Source organism: Simochromis diagramma, unplaced genomic scaffold (genome assembly GCF_900408965.1).
Source record: "Simochromis diagramma unplaced genomic scaffold, fSimDia1.1 OVJJ01000816.1, whole genome shotgun sequence".
Classification (NCBI taxonomy): domain Eukaryota; kingdom Metazoa; phylum Chordata; class Actinopteri; order Cichliformes; family Cichlidae; genus Simochromis; species Simochromis diagramma.
Window position 1 is genome coordinate 3362361 of NW_024386908.1, and position 14689 is coordinate 3377049.

Here is a 14689-nt window from a genome sequence, read left to right on the forward strand (position 1 = left end):
AAAAAATGCACTAATTACACGTTCACGTGAGTAAAGAGCATACACGCATGCTGATGAGGCTTGGCTGTGAGCTGCAGGTCTAATGCAGTGTCTCTCTCTCACGGTGTCTCTCTCCCAGGACGGGTGGAGTCTGGTGGACTCCAGCGGAGCTCTGCGGCTCCCTCTCTATACCGCCTGGCTGGAGCTCAATAAGAAGGAGGTAACCTCTGACCTCTAGCTTAGTCCCCAACTGGGCTTTTTTTTCCCCCTTCGCCTGGGTCTCATTTAGTCCTCGCTCTGCTTCTAGTACAGTCCACTGGACTAACTCTGTCACTTGGCTCTGGTCTAGTCTCCACTGTAGAAAATGCTGTCGTAGATGGTGTGGTTTTGGTTTGTTGTTTGGCTGTTGAAGGCTTTGACCTGGCTTTTCTGTTAGGCTTCTTTATGAAGTCATGCATCACTTTTAAGGCCGTTTTTTTTTCTTCTAATATTTAGTTAAATCGTAACATTTTTACATGTTTGCTAGCGGTCTGCTTCTTCACTGCTTTTGTGGACACTTGCTTCTTTGCATGATATTACCGCAACGTGCCAATAACAATGTGTCACTGGTAGAAGGGATGATTATTACGTCATCCCTGTGTTTGTCCATAAACACAAGGGGGACCCACGAGTCATAACATTGCTCCACAGTGTTCTTCCAACACTCTATAAATAAGTTAGCTAATGCGTATGTCATGCATCAGTTTGTGAAGACTTGAACTGAACATTGAGGCCATCGGCACCTTGTTTTTTTAAAAATTGGATGTCAAAAAAGGGATAGATCTGAAGAAAATGAGGGCATTGCATCCACAGACACTAGTGACTTCTCAGTCACAAGGTAGTTACCCCATAAAGCGTGTATACAGCATTTAATGAGGTCATAAATCTGGTGAGAAGTTGGGTCATTTTCTTATAAAACACAGGAGGCCAAGCTGAAGGTTGTCATGGTGAAAGAGGACAGCTCAGGCTAGCCACAGAGTTAGAGAGGCGATGTGGATGGTGGCTATATTGGACGAATGATGTTGAAGATGGAGCTGCCAGGCAGAAGGAAAAGAGGAAGACCAAAGAGAATATTCATGTAGTGAAAGAGGACATCCAGAGTGTAGGTGTGACATAAGAGGATGCTATGGACAAGAAAAAATACAGGGAGATGATCCACTCGACCTCTAAGTGGAGCTGCCGGAAACTGTAGAAGACTGTCTAATTAGACTTTCAGTTCATTTTTAAGCAGTTGCCATTTCCTGACTATTTGAATGAGTTCTGCTTGTGTCATTTTTCAGACCTGGAAACTTTGTTCACTAGAAAACGTTAATCTCAAGGGATGAAAAATTAAGGCAAGACTAAAGTACCAAATATTTTTCTTCCTCCAGTGGCCACTTGGCTCCAAAATACTCAAAAAATGATCAACATGCACACCCAGGTCCAAAACATTTTCATTTCATAAAACACAGGAACTTATAAACATAAGGACTTACAAACAAAATCTATACCTGTTTAGGTTTTGTTGAAGCTTCAAATTAGGAGCTTGTTTTCTTTGTAAGGTGATCGGTATGCTGCCTAAAGGCTTCATATCCACTAATTCAAGTCACTGAAGGCTGTCTTCTTAAAAGACTTTTGATGGAATTATCTGACAAATAGTGTGCCTTCAGTTTGTACTTCAGTTTACGTGAGTGCACTCTTGCATTTTATTAGTATAATACTTAGGTTGAACTAGAAATCATCTCTGTTTTGAACCCACACAGTTTGTGGCTAAAGCTAGCTAACCTTGATTAGCGTTAGCTGGTATTTTAGTACTCGTGTAAATATGCTAACACCAAGCTCCAAGAAACCCAACATGGGTTTAAAGTTAAGGTTTCAAACCACATTGAGGCTAAAGTTGAAGCTTCAACATGTGGATTTCAGAAACTGGTGGTTGACATCGTCATGGGAACGGCCATCTTTAAAATACAATCTATGCTTCTGCAGCTGTAAACTGACATGGTACCGTTGATGCGTACGCTCATGTCTTTCCATGGTTCAGTCTAGCTTTATGTATTGAGCCTCTTTTCTTCTTTTCTCAAAACAATATTTAGCACAAGTTGGTGGTATAAAAATACTCAAGTAAGTAAATAAAGTCAATGTCAGGGGTTTTTTTAGGAGTTCAATTTTATGTGTAACATCTGATTAAAAGGTTTTTGCTTTGTAGTTTTGGTAGGCACTAACATTGTCATGATATTCAGTTTTATGATTAATACTCAGAAACATACTGCCCAGGGCTAAGGGAGTCTCCTCATGCAGCACTTGTATCTTTTTCTGCTCCACTGCTCCGCCTGCTTGGAGAGTCTGCTACTTACAAATACCTAAACTGTGCATAAGCAGAAAGAACACAGTTACAGTGCTGTTGCTCATCATCTGTCAGTTCTCATTGCCTTCCTATATAAGCATTCACTCAGGTGAAATAAACACGCTCGAGTCTAGGCAGGCAGGCAGACAAACAGGTGGGTAGACACCCACTGAGCAGTGGCTGTGTTTTCCTTGGCAACATCAGAGTGGCAGGTCTAAACTTTAAGCTTAGGCTCTGGTAATAATAACAGATGATAAATATCATCATGAGCTTGCACGCTTCTGTTTGGATTGTCATCTAACTTCAAATGCTATCATTAATCACCTGTTGTGTCGCTCAAAGATTTGCCCTCTGAATGAAATAGTAGTGAGAAGTTAGATGAATGCAGTACATTTGCAATTTATTGGGTCGGGTTTGTTTTGTGCAGAGTTAGCGGTCAGTAGGAACAGTGGATTGTGTGTTTTGGACTGTGGAGATACAGTAACTACACCTTTCTGTCTTATGTCTGCTTTTTTTGCACCTTCTCCAATTTTTGACATTCCTTCCTAACTCTGCTGCGATGTGAAATATTGTGTGTGTGTGTGTGTGTGTGTGTGTGTGGGTGTTACTAAGGGGAGGAAATTTCACACACCTCACCTAGCATGACCTAAACCTCTTATTAACTGTGCAAAAGACAGTGATTCAGTGGAATTTTTTGCGGAGAGGTGGACATAAAAGTAGAAAGAGAGAAAAAGAAAATCCACACAGTTTATAGCTGCTCTGCCCTCCCTGCAGTAAAATATTCTCCTCCTCCTGTCTTGCCTCTCGGCCTCCTCATTCTTCTCCCTGCGTCTCTCTATCTCTTCTGTGATCCCTGTCAGATCCGGCTTTTATTGCACCATAAGTTTTTTTTCCTACAAAACATTAGCATCAATCCTGATGATCCTTAATCGCTTTATGCTGTGAGCTCTGCGAGGCCCTTTAAATAACAATTAGATGGTCACTGTGCAGCAGTAGCTAGTACCTCAGAGGCCAGATTCAGACCTCTGTGTCACATGATCATAATTAGCCAAAGTCTGGTTGAAGGATGCAACAAAAAATAGGATTTTTTACTAATTGCATATGTACATGTATATACCAGGCAGAGTCCTAAAGTTGTGTATGTAAGTAAGTAATGTAAAAGAAGAGCAAAAGTTTATTGTTATTAATTAAGCAAAAGAAGACAAAGAGCCAAAGCCTGCCTATGAACTGTGCTTCCACCAAGGTCCACTTTAAAAAATAAAAAAGTGATCAAAAGGATTCTCCTTTTGCCCATCCTCCATCCTCCACCAGAAATTTCACGATTCCTAGTTGTATTAGTTTTGCATTAGCTTGCTGACAAAGAGGCAGACAAAAGGCGCCTATGACATACCTCAAGCATTACAACAAGCAGATAAAACACATCATTCGGAAGGTAATGCCATTGATGTCAGCATACCGGCTGTTTGACTTTGCCAACTAGGGGGAAGGAATTTTCTCGAGAGGGTCCAAACAGGATAAAGTTACTCTTGCGTCCGCTTATGTGTCGTCTGCATGTTGGTTGTGCCTCTTGAAAGCCTCGAGCCAACAATGGCTGCTGTCCGTCTGTTACACTGACAGATAGATCGAAGCCGTGAGACGATGGGGATGGTAGTAACATATATTCTTGAACATGGTACATTGTAGCCTCGTGTAAAGTGCGTGTGTGTTCACACTTCTAGGTTTACACAGCCACAGGGCAGGTGAGGTAATGTGGACATGATAGAGTTTGTTGCTGCCAGAGGGAAGGTGGGATACGCGAGCCCGTGTGTGACATGATCGAAAATCACTTCACTTCACTCACATACACAAACACCAGAGTTGGTTTTGGTTCTGTGCCCGTCTTTATTTTGGCTCCAGCCTTTTCCCTGATTAAAACCATTCTTTTGCGGCTACTTTATGAAAATAAAAACACGCTTGGTCCTATTTTGTAGTTTGCACAGTTTAACCGCAAGCACCAAAAAACCATCAAGGGCACATTTTCAGGCATCCATTTTCATCCAGTCATCAGAGTAACAATGGCGTTTCCTCAGGCGACTGCAAATAAAATAAAAGACTGTGCGCTCTCCTTCCTTTATGATCCCAGCGAATTATGTGGACGTTTGCAGCGCTGCTCGCCGCTTCCTGCATCGCTCCCGCACGCACGAGCTCGCCACTCGCTCACTCAATGTGCACGCCTGTAAACGCATTCTGCAGACATCCTTTCCATACTCCCCGAGCACATCCGTGAACAAGGACATAATCACCACTTCTGTCCTGCCCACTCCACACACACACACACACACACACACACACACACACACACACACACACACACACACACACACACACACACACACACTCTTTCAGGTTGCTCGTTGCTCATTGTGACAGTCTTTAAGGTGTTTTCTGGGTCAGTCATTGAGCTACATGTAACAGTCTGTGCAGCATTGCTCTTTATCCTGGCCGCGGGGCTGGCTAAGTTATCATGTCGGCTTTGACAGACAGGCGCGTAATAATGGAGTTGTCAGTGTGTGCGTCTGTGTTGGTGGGAGGAAAACGGTGTGTGGGCTTGAAAGTGTCCCCCTCACACACACACACACACACACACAGTGTACACTTTTTCTGCATTTTTGCCTAAGCTAGAACTTGTGTGTATCCGTGCGTGTGCTCGCGCAACGCGGGTTTTCGGCCAATCACCTCATGCCCTCCGCCCTCCTCGTCTTTGTGGCAAGCTGTGAGGATCAAGTGCGTTGCCATGGCTGCAGCAAGCCTATCACCCCTGGAGACGACACCTTAGAGAGAGGGAATCTTCAACGGCCCGAGTCAGGCGGAAGGTAAATGAGAGCCTCTCATGGGGCCCCTCAAAGCGAGGGCCAAGTGCACTTTAAAAGAAGGGGTCAGAGAGAAGCCTGAAACAGCTCATGTTTGAAGCTAACAGGCACACTTAGTGTTCAGTTATAGACATGGCAACATTTTACAGCAATTTAACTGGGAATTCATAAAAACAAAAGTAGTAGCAGCACAAACTGATTTTGCATCTGCGTAAACTCTAAAACTTTGACAGATGGCAGACTTCGGCGCAACTAGTAGACTAGTTTTGATCAGATGTTGGGCTGTTTATGCCATACAGACATCTGGGATCCCCAGATACATCCATAGACACGGTAAAAGATAGATGTAACTTCTGGATCTGAAAAGTGAATACACAAAAGACGTAAACTGTCCGTTAGTTTACTGGACGACAGTGCTGAGCAGAAGGTGGGGACAGAAGTGTGTGTGTGTGTGTGTTATTGGAGGGGTGGGTGCCACATATAGCGGCCCAGGGCAGACTCCAGTAAGGACTCCGCCGGTCAGTGCACGGTGAGCTATAGTGGGGCCCAAACTGCATTCTCTTAATGACTTTTATAGAAGACTTCATATTGAATGCAATCCTAATTACATTTTTTTAAATTTATGGCCAATCCAAGGACAGGGTTAAAGTCTTTAAAATCTTTAGCCAATGAGCGTGCAGCTTCGCAGTCAGATCCACACCCTCGTCATCACATTCAGTATCCAATCACCAAAGATGGCTACGGAGACCAAAAAGGTTGATTAAACATTTTAATTCCATTTTCGACATCTGGTGCTTGAGCGTGGGAGTTTATGGCGAGGGGCTGACTTGTGGGGCCTTTGTCAGCCCTGAGTCTGCTGCTTCTGGGGCAATCAGCGAAGTCTCAAGTCTTATTCAGCAGAATATAGGAAAATATGTTTATTTTAAAGGAATTTCTGGTGATCCGGAAACATTCTTGTTGCTCAAAGCTCTGTTAACAAAAACTGATGTTTTTGATATCTCTGGGATACATGACCAACGTTCGTTCACTCTTTCTGCTTGGCCTCGTTTAAACCTTAAACTCTGAACTATGCTTACACATCACACACACACAGAATGCATTGCTGACCCATATCTTTAGCTCGTGATCAGCTTTACATGAATTAGCAGAGTCTTAGTTTTAGCTGCAAGTTTGCATTACACAGTGACAAAAACATTCACGTATTAAAGCACGTCCACTTTGACTCTGTGTGTGTGTCGATGTTTCTTTATGCTCTCAGTATCTCACTCTCACACACACACAAACACACAGGCTCCAAGTAAATGTAGTGTACATTATACCATGTGAGTTTACTGTGTGATCAGCACCTGTAACAGCTGCAAGAGTCCGAGTTTCGGGTTTTCTTCTTCTTCTTCTCCTCCTCCTTCTTCTCCCAGCTTTGTTGTTTTTTCCCTGCTTTTATTTCACCATCCACTGAAATCTAAAGAGATGCTGATAAGACGTTAATCAGAGCAGCTGCAGGTCAAGAACCTTCTGTTTCACCCTTTAAAGGCTTTTCTCCAGCACTGCTCCCACGCTTGCTCATATTTACATTGTTTAATCATTAGTTTCTTTTTTTTAATCTCATTTTATCTAAAGTGCTCGAGGGAAGAAAGCGGATCATTTCTACTTCTCCTTCCTTGTTTTTTTTTTTTTTTTTTTTTTTATTTCTGATCAAATCTGGATGCGATCAACTCTAGATTTTATAAAGGTCCAGATCTAAAAATCTGTGTGTATGTGGATCATTTAAAAATAGGTCTGTTTAGCTTCTTCTAACACTGTGCTAACACTTTCTGTAGCGGGGATGTCAAACTCATTTCTCATCATAGAGCCACATAGAGCCCACTTTGATCTTAAGTGGGCCGGACCAGTGAAACTTCCCCTTGTGTCAATGTAAAGATATTTAATGACACATTTGATTCCTGAAATATCTCAGTATAAGAAAAAGAAGTGCAGTATAATCAGTGAAAAAAACCCTGCTATTTAATTGTTTCTCTATTCCTTAATTACATTGGTGTGAAATGAATGGCCATGGTGGATTAAGAAAAGTTGTAAAATATAGTTAAAAGCCCCAAGTTCATCTCTTCTTTCATATTTTCCAAATTTGTCCAGTGGGCCGGATTGGAGTTTTCACCTGGCCAATTCTGGCCCCCATGCCTTATGTTTGACAACCCTGTTCTACAGCTTAGAAAACCACATGTTGCTCTTATTTTCCTCTGGAGTCCAGTGGTGCCCCTAATCACAAATGGCCCACAGGGGACATTTTTGTGCATATTTCACAGCGGGGTTAAGCAGTAAAGGTCCTCGTTATTATCAGGGTCAAATCTGCCACGAGCCTGTCAAGCACATACTTTGTGTCTTAACTCCTTCATCTGAGTGGTGCTATGAAGCAGGTTTCCCAAAGTGCAGCGTCTCATCACGGGCTGCCGACATGTCCGCTCAGGAGGAACAGTCCAACTTACGTAACTTACTAATGACGTTGACATTTGAAGATTTTCAGCGATAAAGCATCGCGCTCAACCAGCAAGAGGTTCATATTTGGAGTTTGTGGGGTGTCACCTGCCTACAGTGAGCTTAGTGAGCCTGGGTTTTGTTCAGACGGTGAGGAACAAAAGCAGGACCCACGATTTCAATCACTAATTTTCCTCTTGGTCTTACATTTTTGTGATTCGGGTTTTAGACTCGGCTCAAGCTGTTTGAGCCAAACCACCTAATTATTTGGGAGGGGAGAATTTAATCATGTGGTAGCATCCACCTGGTCTGTTGTCACCCAGAGGCTCAAATTTAGAAACCTGAAGGCAATAGCCTTCTTTTAAAGTCAACGAACTGAAGTGACGGTCAGATTTAACATGATTATTTAGCTGGTTTTCATGGGAAAAGCAGCCACAGAGACCAGAAGAGTTTGTTGCAGCAGGCTGTGAACGTGTTTATTTTGCTGTTAAATTGGCCGGATCCAAGCGGCCAATCAAGGAACTGCTGTCTCCATTTTTTAGCACATGTGCTCGTTTTTCAGACGTTTCAGACATTTTTCAGACGTTAAAGTTGCTGCTTGTTGTGTGGAGAAAAGGAAAGGAAAGCCTGTTAAGACACGTCCTTGGACTCTGGAGAATTTTGATGTCGTTTTCACCGTTTGTTCATATCGATTCACTCTATGAATCCTAGACGGGCAAAAATGAGAGAATTCATCCATGATGCCTTGCTCAACCATGCCCGATATGCCCGATAAGGCCTCGTGCTTTCTGTCTGTACTCAGCTGTTTATCTGTCTGTGTCTCTATGTGTATGTGTGCACGACGTTTCCACCTAAAGCCTGTACAAATGAGATTACATGTGAAAGAGAAAGAAAACAGCAGCGGTGTCAGACGTGCCATATTTCCTGTTTTTCTTATTGAAAGTGTGAAAGTGTGTTTTGTAGAATCTGTGGAAATGGGGCATTTTGAAGGGAGTGGCCGTGATCAAAAAACCCTCCCTGTGGGTTAGAGTTATGCCTGGACCGGAGCCCACCTGAGCCAAAATAGAAGACAGTGCAGCCCTGTGCTGCTCAGTTTTTGCCCGTCTGCCATTTTCTCTTTTGTCTCTTTTCTCTGGACTTCCTTTTTTTTGTCCTTTGCCATTTTCCCCCCTCTGTGTTCTTCTTTTGTTTCCTGCATCAGCCCCACCAGTATCTCATTACTCTACACCGATTAATGTAGCAGAGAATGCACACACACACACACTTTCTTTCTATCTGTGCCTCCTCATCTCTTCTGTTGCATTAATTTTTCATCTTAAAATAATGCAGAGTCATACGTAACCATAAAGCCTTCACTCAGGTTCATTAAATATACTAAACTAGACACGTAAACCCTGATACCACAGTGTTGAGAATAAATACTTGATCCCTGCTTTCAGAGTTTTGAGGGGGTGTTTTGCTCTCCTTCAGTTCCCCGGATGTTTCAGGCGCTTCGGTGTAGTTTCTCTGATTTCCACCCCTATTGCTAAGTGGTTAGAAAGCCTCTCTTGCTATTGTTCAGCCTGTCAGCCTTATGTAAACTTTATATAAACACAGCGCCACGATCAGATCTCAGAGCTTCAGTGCCGCCGTCTTTATGCACTGCAGAAATATACCATAACCCTAGTAGAGATAGCAGAGTGACATAACTTATGACTCCATCTGCTGTAAGGCACTCAACGCAAGACAAGAAAATACGAGTGCTTCATTTGTAAAGAATTTGAAATAAATCTCAGCTTTAACCATGAATGCACTTCCTTTTTTTTCCCTGGTGGAAACTCTTTTGGGTTTTAACTCTGCTCCTGTTCCAAAGCTGCTATTGTTAGGGAAATGCTCCATTGAACTTTGCTCCCAGGTTCGATATTAGAAACTCGAAAGCGATTTTGTGGCCTGATTTTCTAAGCCGAGCCACATTTTTCTCAGATCAGCGTTCGTCGGCCACGGGCCTTGATGGAAGAATTAGGCTACTTTGTAATCATTAGGTGCGAGCTAATGCACAATGGGCTTTTTTGTCATCTTAAGCCCAGAGAGGCCTGAGCGCCGCCGCTAAAGTCAGCTAGAGGTTGTTTGTGTAGCGCTGACCCGCGCTGATCGCGCTGCCGCCCCTGCCAGATTTCTAACATTGTGTGAAAAGAAACAAAGAAAGAAATCGAGCATTAAATGTTTTAACCAAATTCAGTCAGCTGAGGCAATTTACTGTAACAAAGCACACTCACGCAGGGAATAAGATACAGTTAGTGGGATCTCTCAAATCCCCACTATCATTCTTAAATGCAGATGAATGACCGTGATCTGTTTCATTCTGTGTTTCAGCCTAAAATGGTGAGCGTGGGGAACCCTTTTGGACCATCCGGAGAAAAAGTGGCTATGGTCGCCATTGACGATTGTGACATATCCATGGCGATCCGCTTCGGAAAGCAGATCGGGAACTACTCCTGCGCCGCGCAGGGTACCCAGATTGGACAGAAGAAGTAAGAGGGAACCTCTTTCACCAACTTTCTTTTCTTTCTTTTCTCTCTGGACCTCTTCCCACACACATTCACTCAAACTAGTCAGACTAATGAGGGAATGTGTTGCGCCTCGGGGGCTTCGCCTTCATTACAGCAGATTACACAACTCACATTCTGCCATCTTCTCCCGCTTTTATCTCCTAATCTCCCTGCTCATCCGTGTGGTCTCTCTGCTGTCAGACAACCAAAAGCTCATCTCAGCGCAGGCTTTACAGGATTAACTGTGTGTTTATTACACACTCATCAATTTATATTTTTACAGTGTGCCTTTTCTTTTGGAAAGCTTGCATGCTGAGGCCCATTTACTTTGTAGAGGGTGGGGACTGAAAGGAAGCGAGAGAGAAAGCTTCAAAGGGGAGCTAATGAGCTTACATACTTTCAGGAGCTTGTTGCACCGGTCACAGACGCTGAGAGGCGTTTTGAGGATGCTTTAATTCGATCACGCTGGAATAATTAGACCGCTGCGTCTTATGTGGTGGAAAGTGGCGAGAGCCTGAGAGGTTTCACTTTTTAAGCTGTCTTGACAGAATCCAGAGTGTGGCTTAAGCTGCAGAGTGAGTCCTGTTGAGGCAGAAAAACATGACTCCACTGACGCAACTGTAGAGTGCTGGGTGGGTTTTCCCAACAATATTTCTTGCTGTAAATTTCAGGAGTATCTGGGAAAAAACCCCAACAAATTTATGAAAAAGAAACCTTTGGGATTTAAAGACTAGTTTAATATATCCTACAAGTCTGTATTGACACTGGAGTCTCTGTACTGGGTATCTTTTCACAAATATCCATAACACGGATTCCTTCAATACTTCAGAAAAAAAATCAAAACCCATTAACTCTACTGCTACATATTTATATTAATATTCATACAAATGAATTCTGGATCATAGCTGTAAGTTGAACTTGGGGCTTTTGAGTGTCTGACACTATGGTTTTTGCATTCTTGTGTATTTAAATAAAAGAACAAAACGAAAATCTGAACTTTCTAGATAACTGTTAAGACATCACCCAAGAGCGCTGAAGGTTATGGCTGAACGTTGGTTCAAAGAAGCTTGCAGATTTCTGCTGATTTGCTGAACGTCTAGAAGATTCATGGTTTGAGCCCTTCGTGCTCCCAGCCAGGCGATGTTATTTAGACCAGCGGTCCCCAACCTTTTTTGCACCACAGACCGGTTTAATGTCAGGCAGTATTTGCACAGAACGGGCTTAAAGGTGTCGCGGATAAATACAACAAAATAAAATGATACGACCAAGACAAAAACTGTGGTATTTTGTAAATATAATAATAAACGAGAATTCACTGTGTAATTGTGTAACTTTATTAGCAGCGTCCTCCTGAAATGAGAGTAACAATCCTCCTCTCTGCCCCTTAATGCTCTCTGGTCGCTATGGTAACGCGTAAATATTTCATTCAAAATAAGCCACGCAACTACAACGCGGGAAAAGACCCAGGGTAAACAGAGTTAACGATAAAAACCCTGAAAACCATAAATTTCACACCCGAGCCTCAACTCTCGCGGCCCAGTACCAAACGACTCACGGGCCGGTACCAAACGACTCACGGCCCGGTACCAAATGACTCACGGGCCGGTACCAGTCCGGTTGGGATCCGCTGATTTAGACCGTAAGAACAAAATTCACATTTAATGTCCCACGTAAATGTCTTTAGGCCTTTGATTTTGATGGTTTCAGAAGCTCTGGGTGTAAGCGGCTTCATATATGACCAAGTACGTTAAATCTGACCTTGGAAATGCTGCCTTTTAGCTGCTTTGTGATGGCTTTTGAAAACAATAACCTTTAACCAGAAATACCGATCATAGTGAAGGTTAATGAGGGAGCAGCTAAAACACCAAAGCCAAAACTACGCTCTTTAACTCCATTTATTAAAAGTAAGTGAAAAAGATCACAAAAGACCCACTTTGAAGATTTTGCAGTTTTGATCTGTCTCATTCATGGTCTGTCTGCATTTTCTTGCAGATCACTGGACTTGACAGGGCCGCTGTTACTGGGTGGGGTTCCCAACCTGCCAGAGGATTTCCCAGTCAGGAACAGGAACTTTGTAGGCTGCATGAGAAACTTGCGCATCGACAGCAAGCCCATCGACATGGGCAGCTTCATTGCTAACAACGGCACCACAGAAGGTTAAGATGTTCCCTCTGCAGCGTTTCTATCCTTGCTCATTTCTGGAACCGACTTTTAAAGCTGTCATCAAAAACGAAGCTTAAATTTCCCCTGATTTTATTTACTTTTATATGCTCAGGGTGTCCAGCAAAGAAAGACTTTTGCACAAATGGTGTGTGTCAAAACGGAGGCACGTGCGTCAGCAAGTGGAACACTTACATCTGTGACTGCCCTACTGGTTACGGTGGCAAGAACTGTGAGCAAGGTAAGAAATGTGTGTGGGTGATTTGGTTAGTTTTTAAGCAAAAGTGGACAGTGTGTTTGGGGATTTTGGGAATCCAGTGTAAAATAAATCCATTGTGCTTCCTTATGAGTTTGCAAAATCAATCAAATATATTATTGCATTCATAGACAGACGTGTTTCTGGCCAAAGGTGCAAGTGTCCGCTTGCTCATCTGTGTGTGCGTGTGTGTACATTTGTTTACCTATTTCCAGGAAATGGTGTGTGTTTGGGGGATCACATGGGATAAGGAGCATTTTCTTTGACTCAGCGTGACTCACGCAGCCTCTGTTCACCAGAATCACTCACCACAGCCTTAGGTGTGGAGTTTTCGGACAAAAGATCAAACTTTGGCTTTGAGTCACTTAACAAAACCCAGACTCACAGATTGAAATGAAAGATAAACACACACTCACCTGGGGCTGTGAAAATTTCAATCTTGCGTGCTCTTACTGATTAATCTGTGATGTGATGGTAGGTTTTCAGTTTAAAAAGACCAATGAGAGCTGTGGTGAAATTAATGGTTAGCCAATCAGCACCATGGGCGGGACTAAAGATGTTGCTAAACACTGTCAAGCTGAACACTTCCAATGGGGAAAATTGGATTGTAGGTTTTTTTGGAAGCCTCTCAAAGTTCACTTCACTACTACTACTAATTTGCATGGCTGTGCGTGCACGAGACTGAGGCATTAAGGCACAAACACTGGTCACTAGTGGCTAATTAGGACTCATCCTTGGAAATTAATTAGAGTAAACACACAGTGTCAGACTGAAGATGGAAATAAAGTGTAACAGCTTTCAGATTTCTGTGTGATATCAGCTCTACTGATCGCATAGCTGTCTTTGATGCCTCCTCAGCCAACATGTGACTAGTGGCTTATGTTATAATGGAAAAGGTACATGTAAATAGATGGGTAATCAGAGTACTCAGATAACAATATTGAAAGATAAAGTCTAAGGTAATGGTTTTGTTAAGGGTATCTTGATATCCACATCTCTATCTGCCAACAGGTATTATTATTTATGCTCCATAACCCCTCTCGTGTTCTTATATAAAAAGTTGAATCTTTGAATCCTTGCTTCAGGGCGAGTTCCAAACAATGTGTAAAGGTGTGAATACCTATCCTCGCCCTCTCGTCTATGAGGTAGCCGCCCAGTCAGTGCCAGGCCCTGGTATCCTGTATCTGAACTGGGCCGGGATCATAGCAAGCCGGGAAGAGGTTTTGGCTGCTAGGCTGCTTGTTGACACATTTGGTTTGAGGCTTCACACACTTCGCTGCCACATGAGAAACGTGAGATTTTGTTGCTGTGGAGCCAAAATCGTCAAGACTAGACTGACACAAAGAGACAGAATCTCCCTGGTAGTCACCCATTTGGCTTGGTTTTGTTTGATTCTGATACCAACTACTGGACTTTGCTGTTTTTGTGTGTGTGTATTTTTTAAGAAATTTAACCCGTCCCTAGACCTGGTTCAATTGCTCTAATGTGCATTCACTACCATTCCACAGACTGTATGTAAAAGATGGTGGTAGCAATTGCAATGACTTCTGCAGCCAGAGGTGATCATATTTGGATTGCAAGATGGAGTGCAATGCACAGACAGAAATGCCTCAGATACATAGATAGATGTTTTTTGTTCTAAAAGGCTGATGGGGTATTATCGTTTGAGAATGCAATAACTGGAGAACGAGGTGTCATAGGAGCAAATTGATACCGTAGGAGCATCTACTAAAAATCTCTGACAAGGTCAAATCTCAGTGACCCCGACCTAAAGGTCAGAGTAAGTTTTCTGAAAAACACGTAAATGCAATAAGTTGAGAAGGTGATGTAGGTGTCTACTTGGAGGCTAACAGTGACAATGAACAGTCTTGAGTCCACAGCATAATGACCATAATAAGAATCTGTATGGAGAATATGAATGGGATTTTTACTTCAAGAACCTCACTATTTTTATCAGATAAATATATAATAGAAACCATCAACAAGTCCATTTCAGCAACTCATATTAGCTGAGGTGTTATCTTTATCTCTAGCTTTTACCTGGTTCTCTTAATGTTGCCCAGCTACCAACACCGCTTGTGACTCC

The 14689-nt window shown here is 42.8% G+C and overlaps 1 protein-coding gene across 1 annotated transcript in view; it reads left to right on the forward strand.

The window, feature by feature from the left end:
- Positions 1–14689, forward strand: part of celsr1a (cadherin EGF LAG seven-pass G-type receptor 1a) — a 54222-nt gene that overhangs the window by 15356 nt on the left and 24177 nt on the right. Inside the window, exons 6-9 of the mRNA XM_040035023.1 lie at positions 119–199; positions 10012–10169; positions 12180–12343; positions 12463–12588. Of these exons, the coding sequence (XP_039890957.1) occupies positions 119–199; positions 10012–10169; positions 12180–12343; positions 12463–12588 (529 nt within the window). The remainder of the gene's footprint in view (positions 1–118; positions 200–10011; positions 10170–12179; positions 12344–12462; positions 12589–14689) is intronic.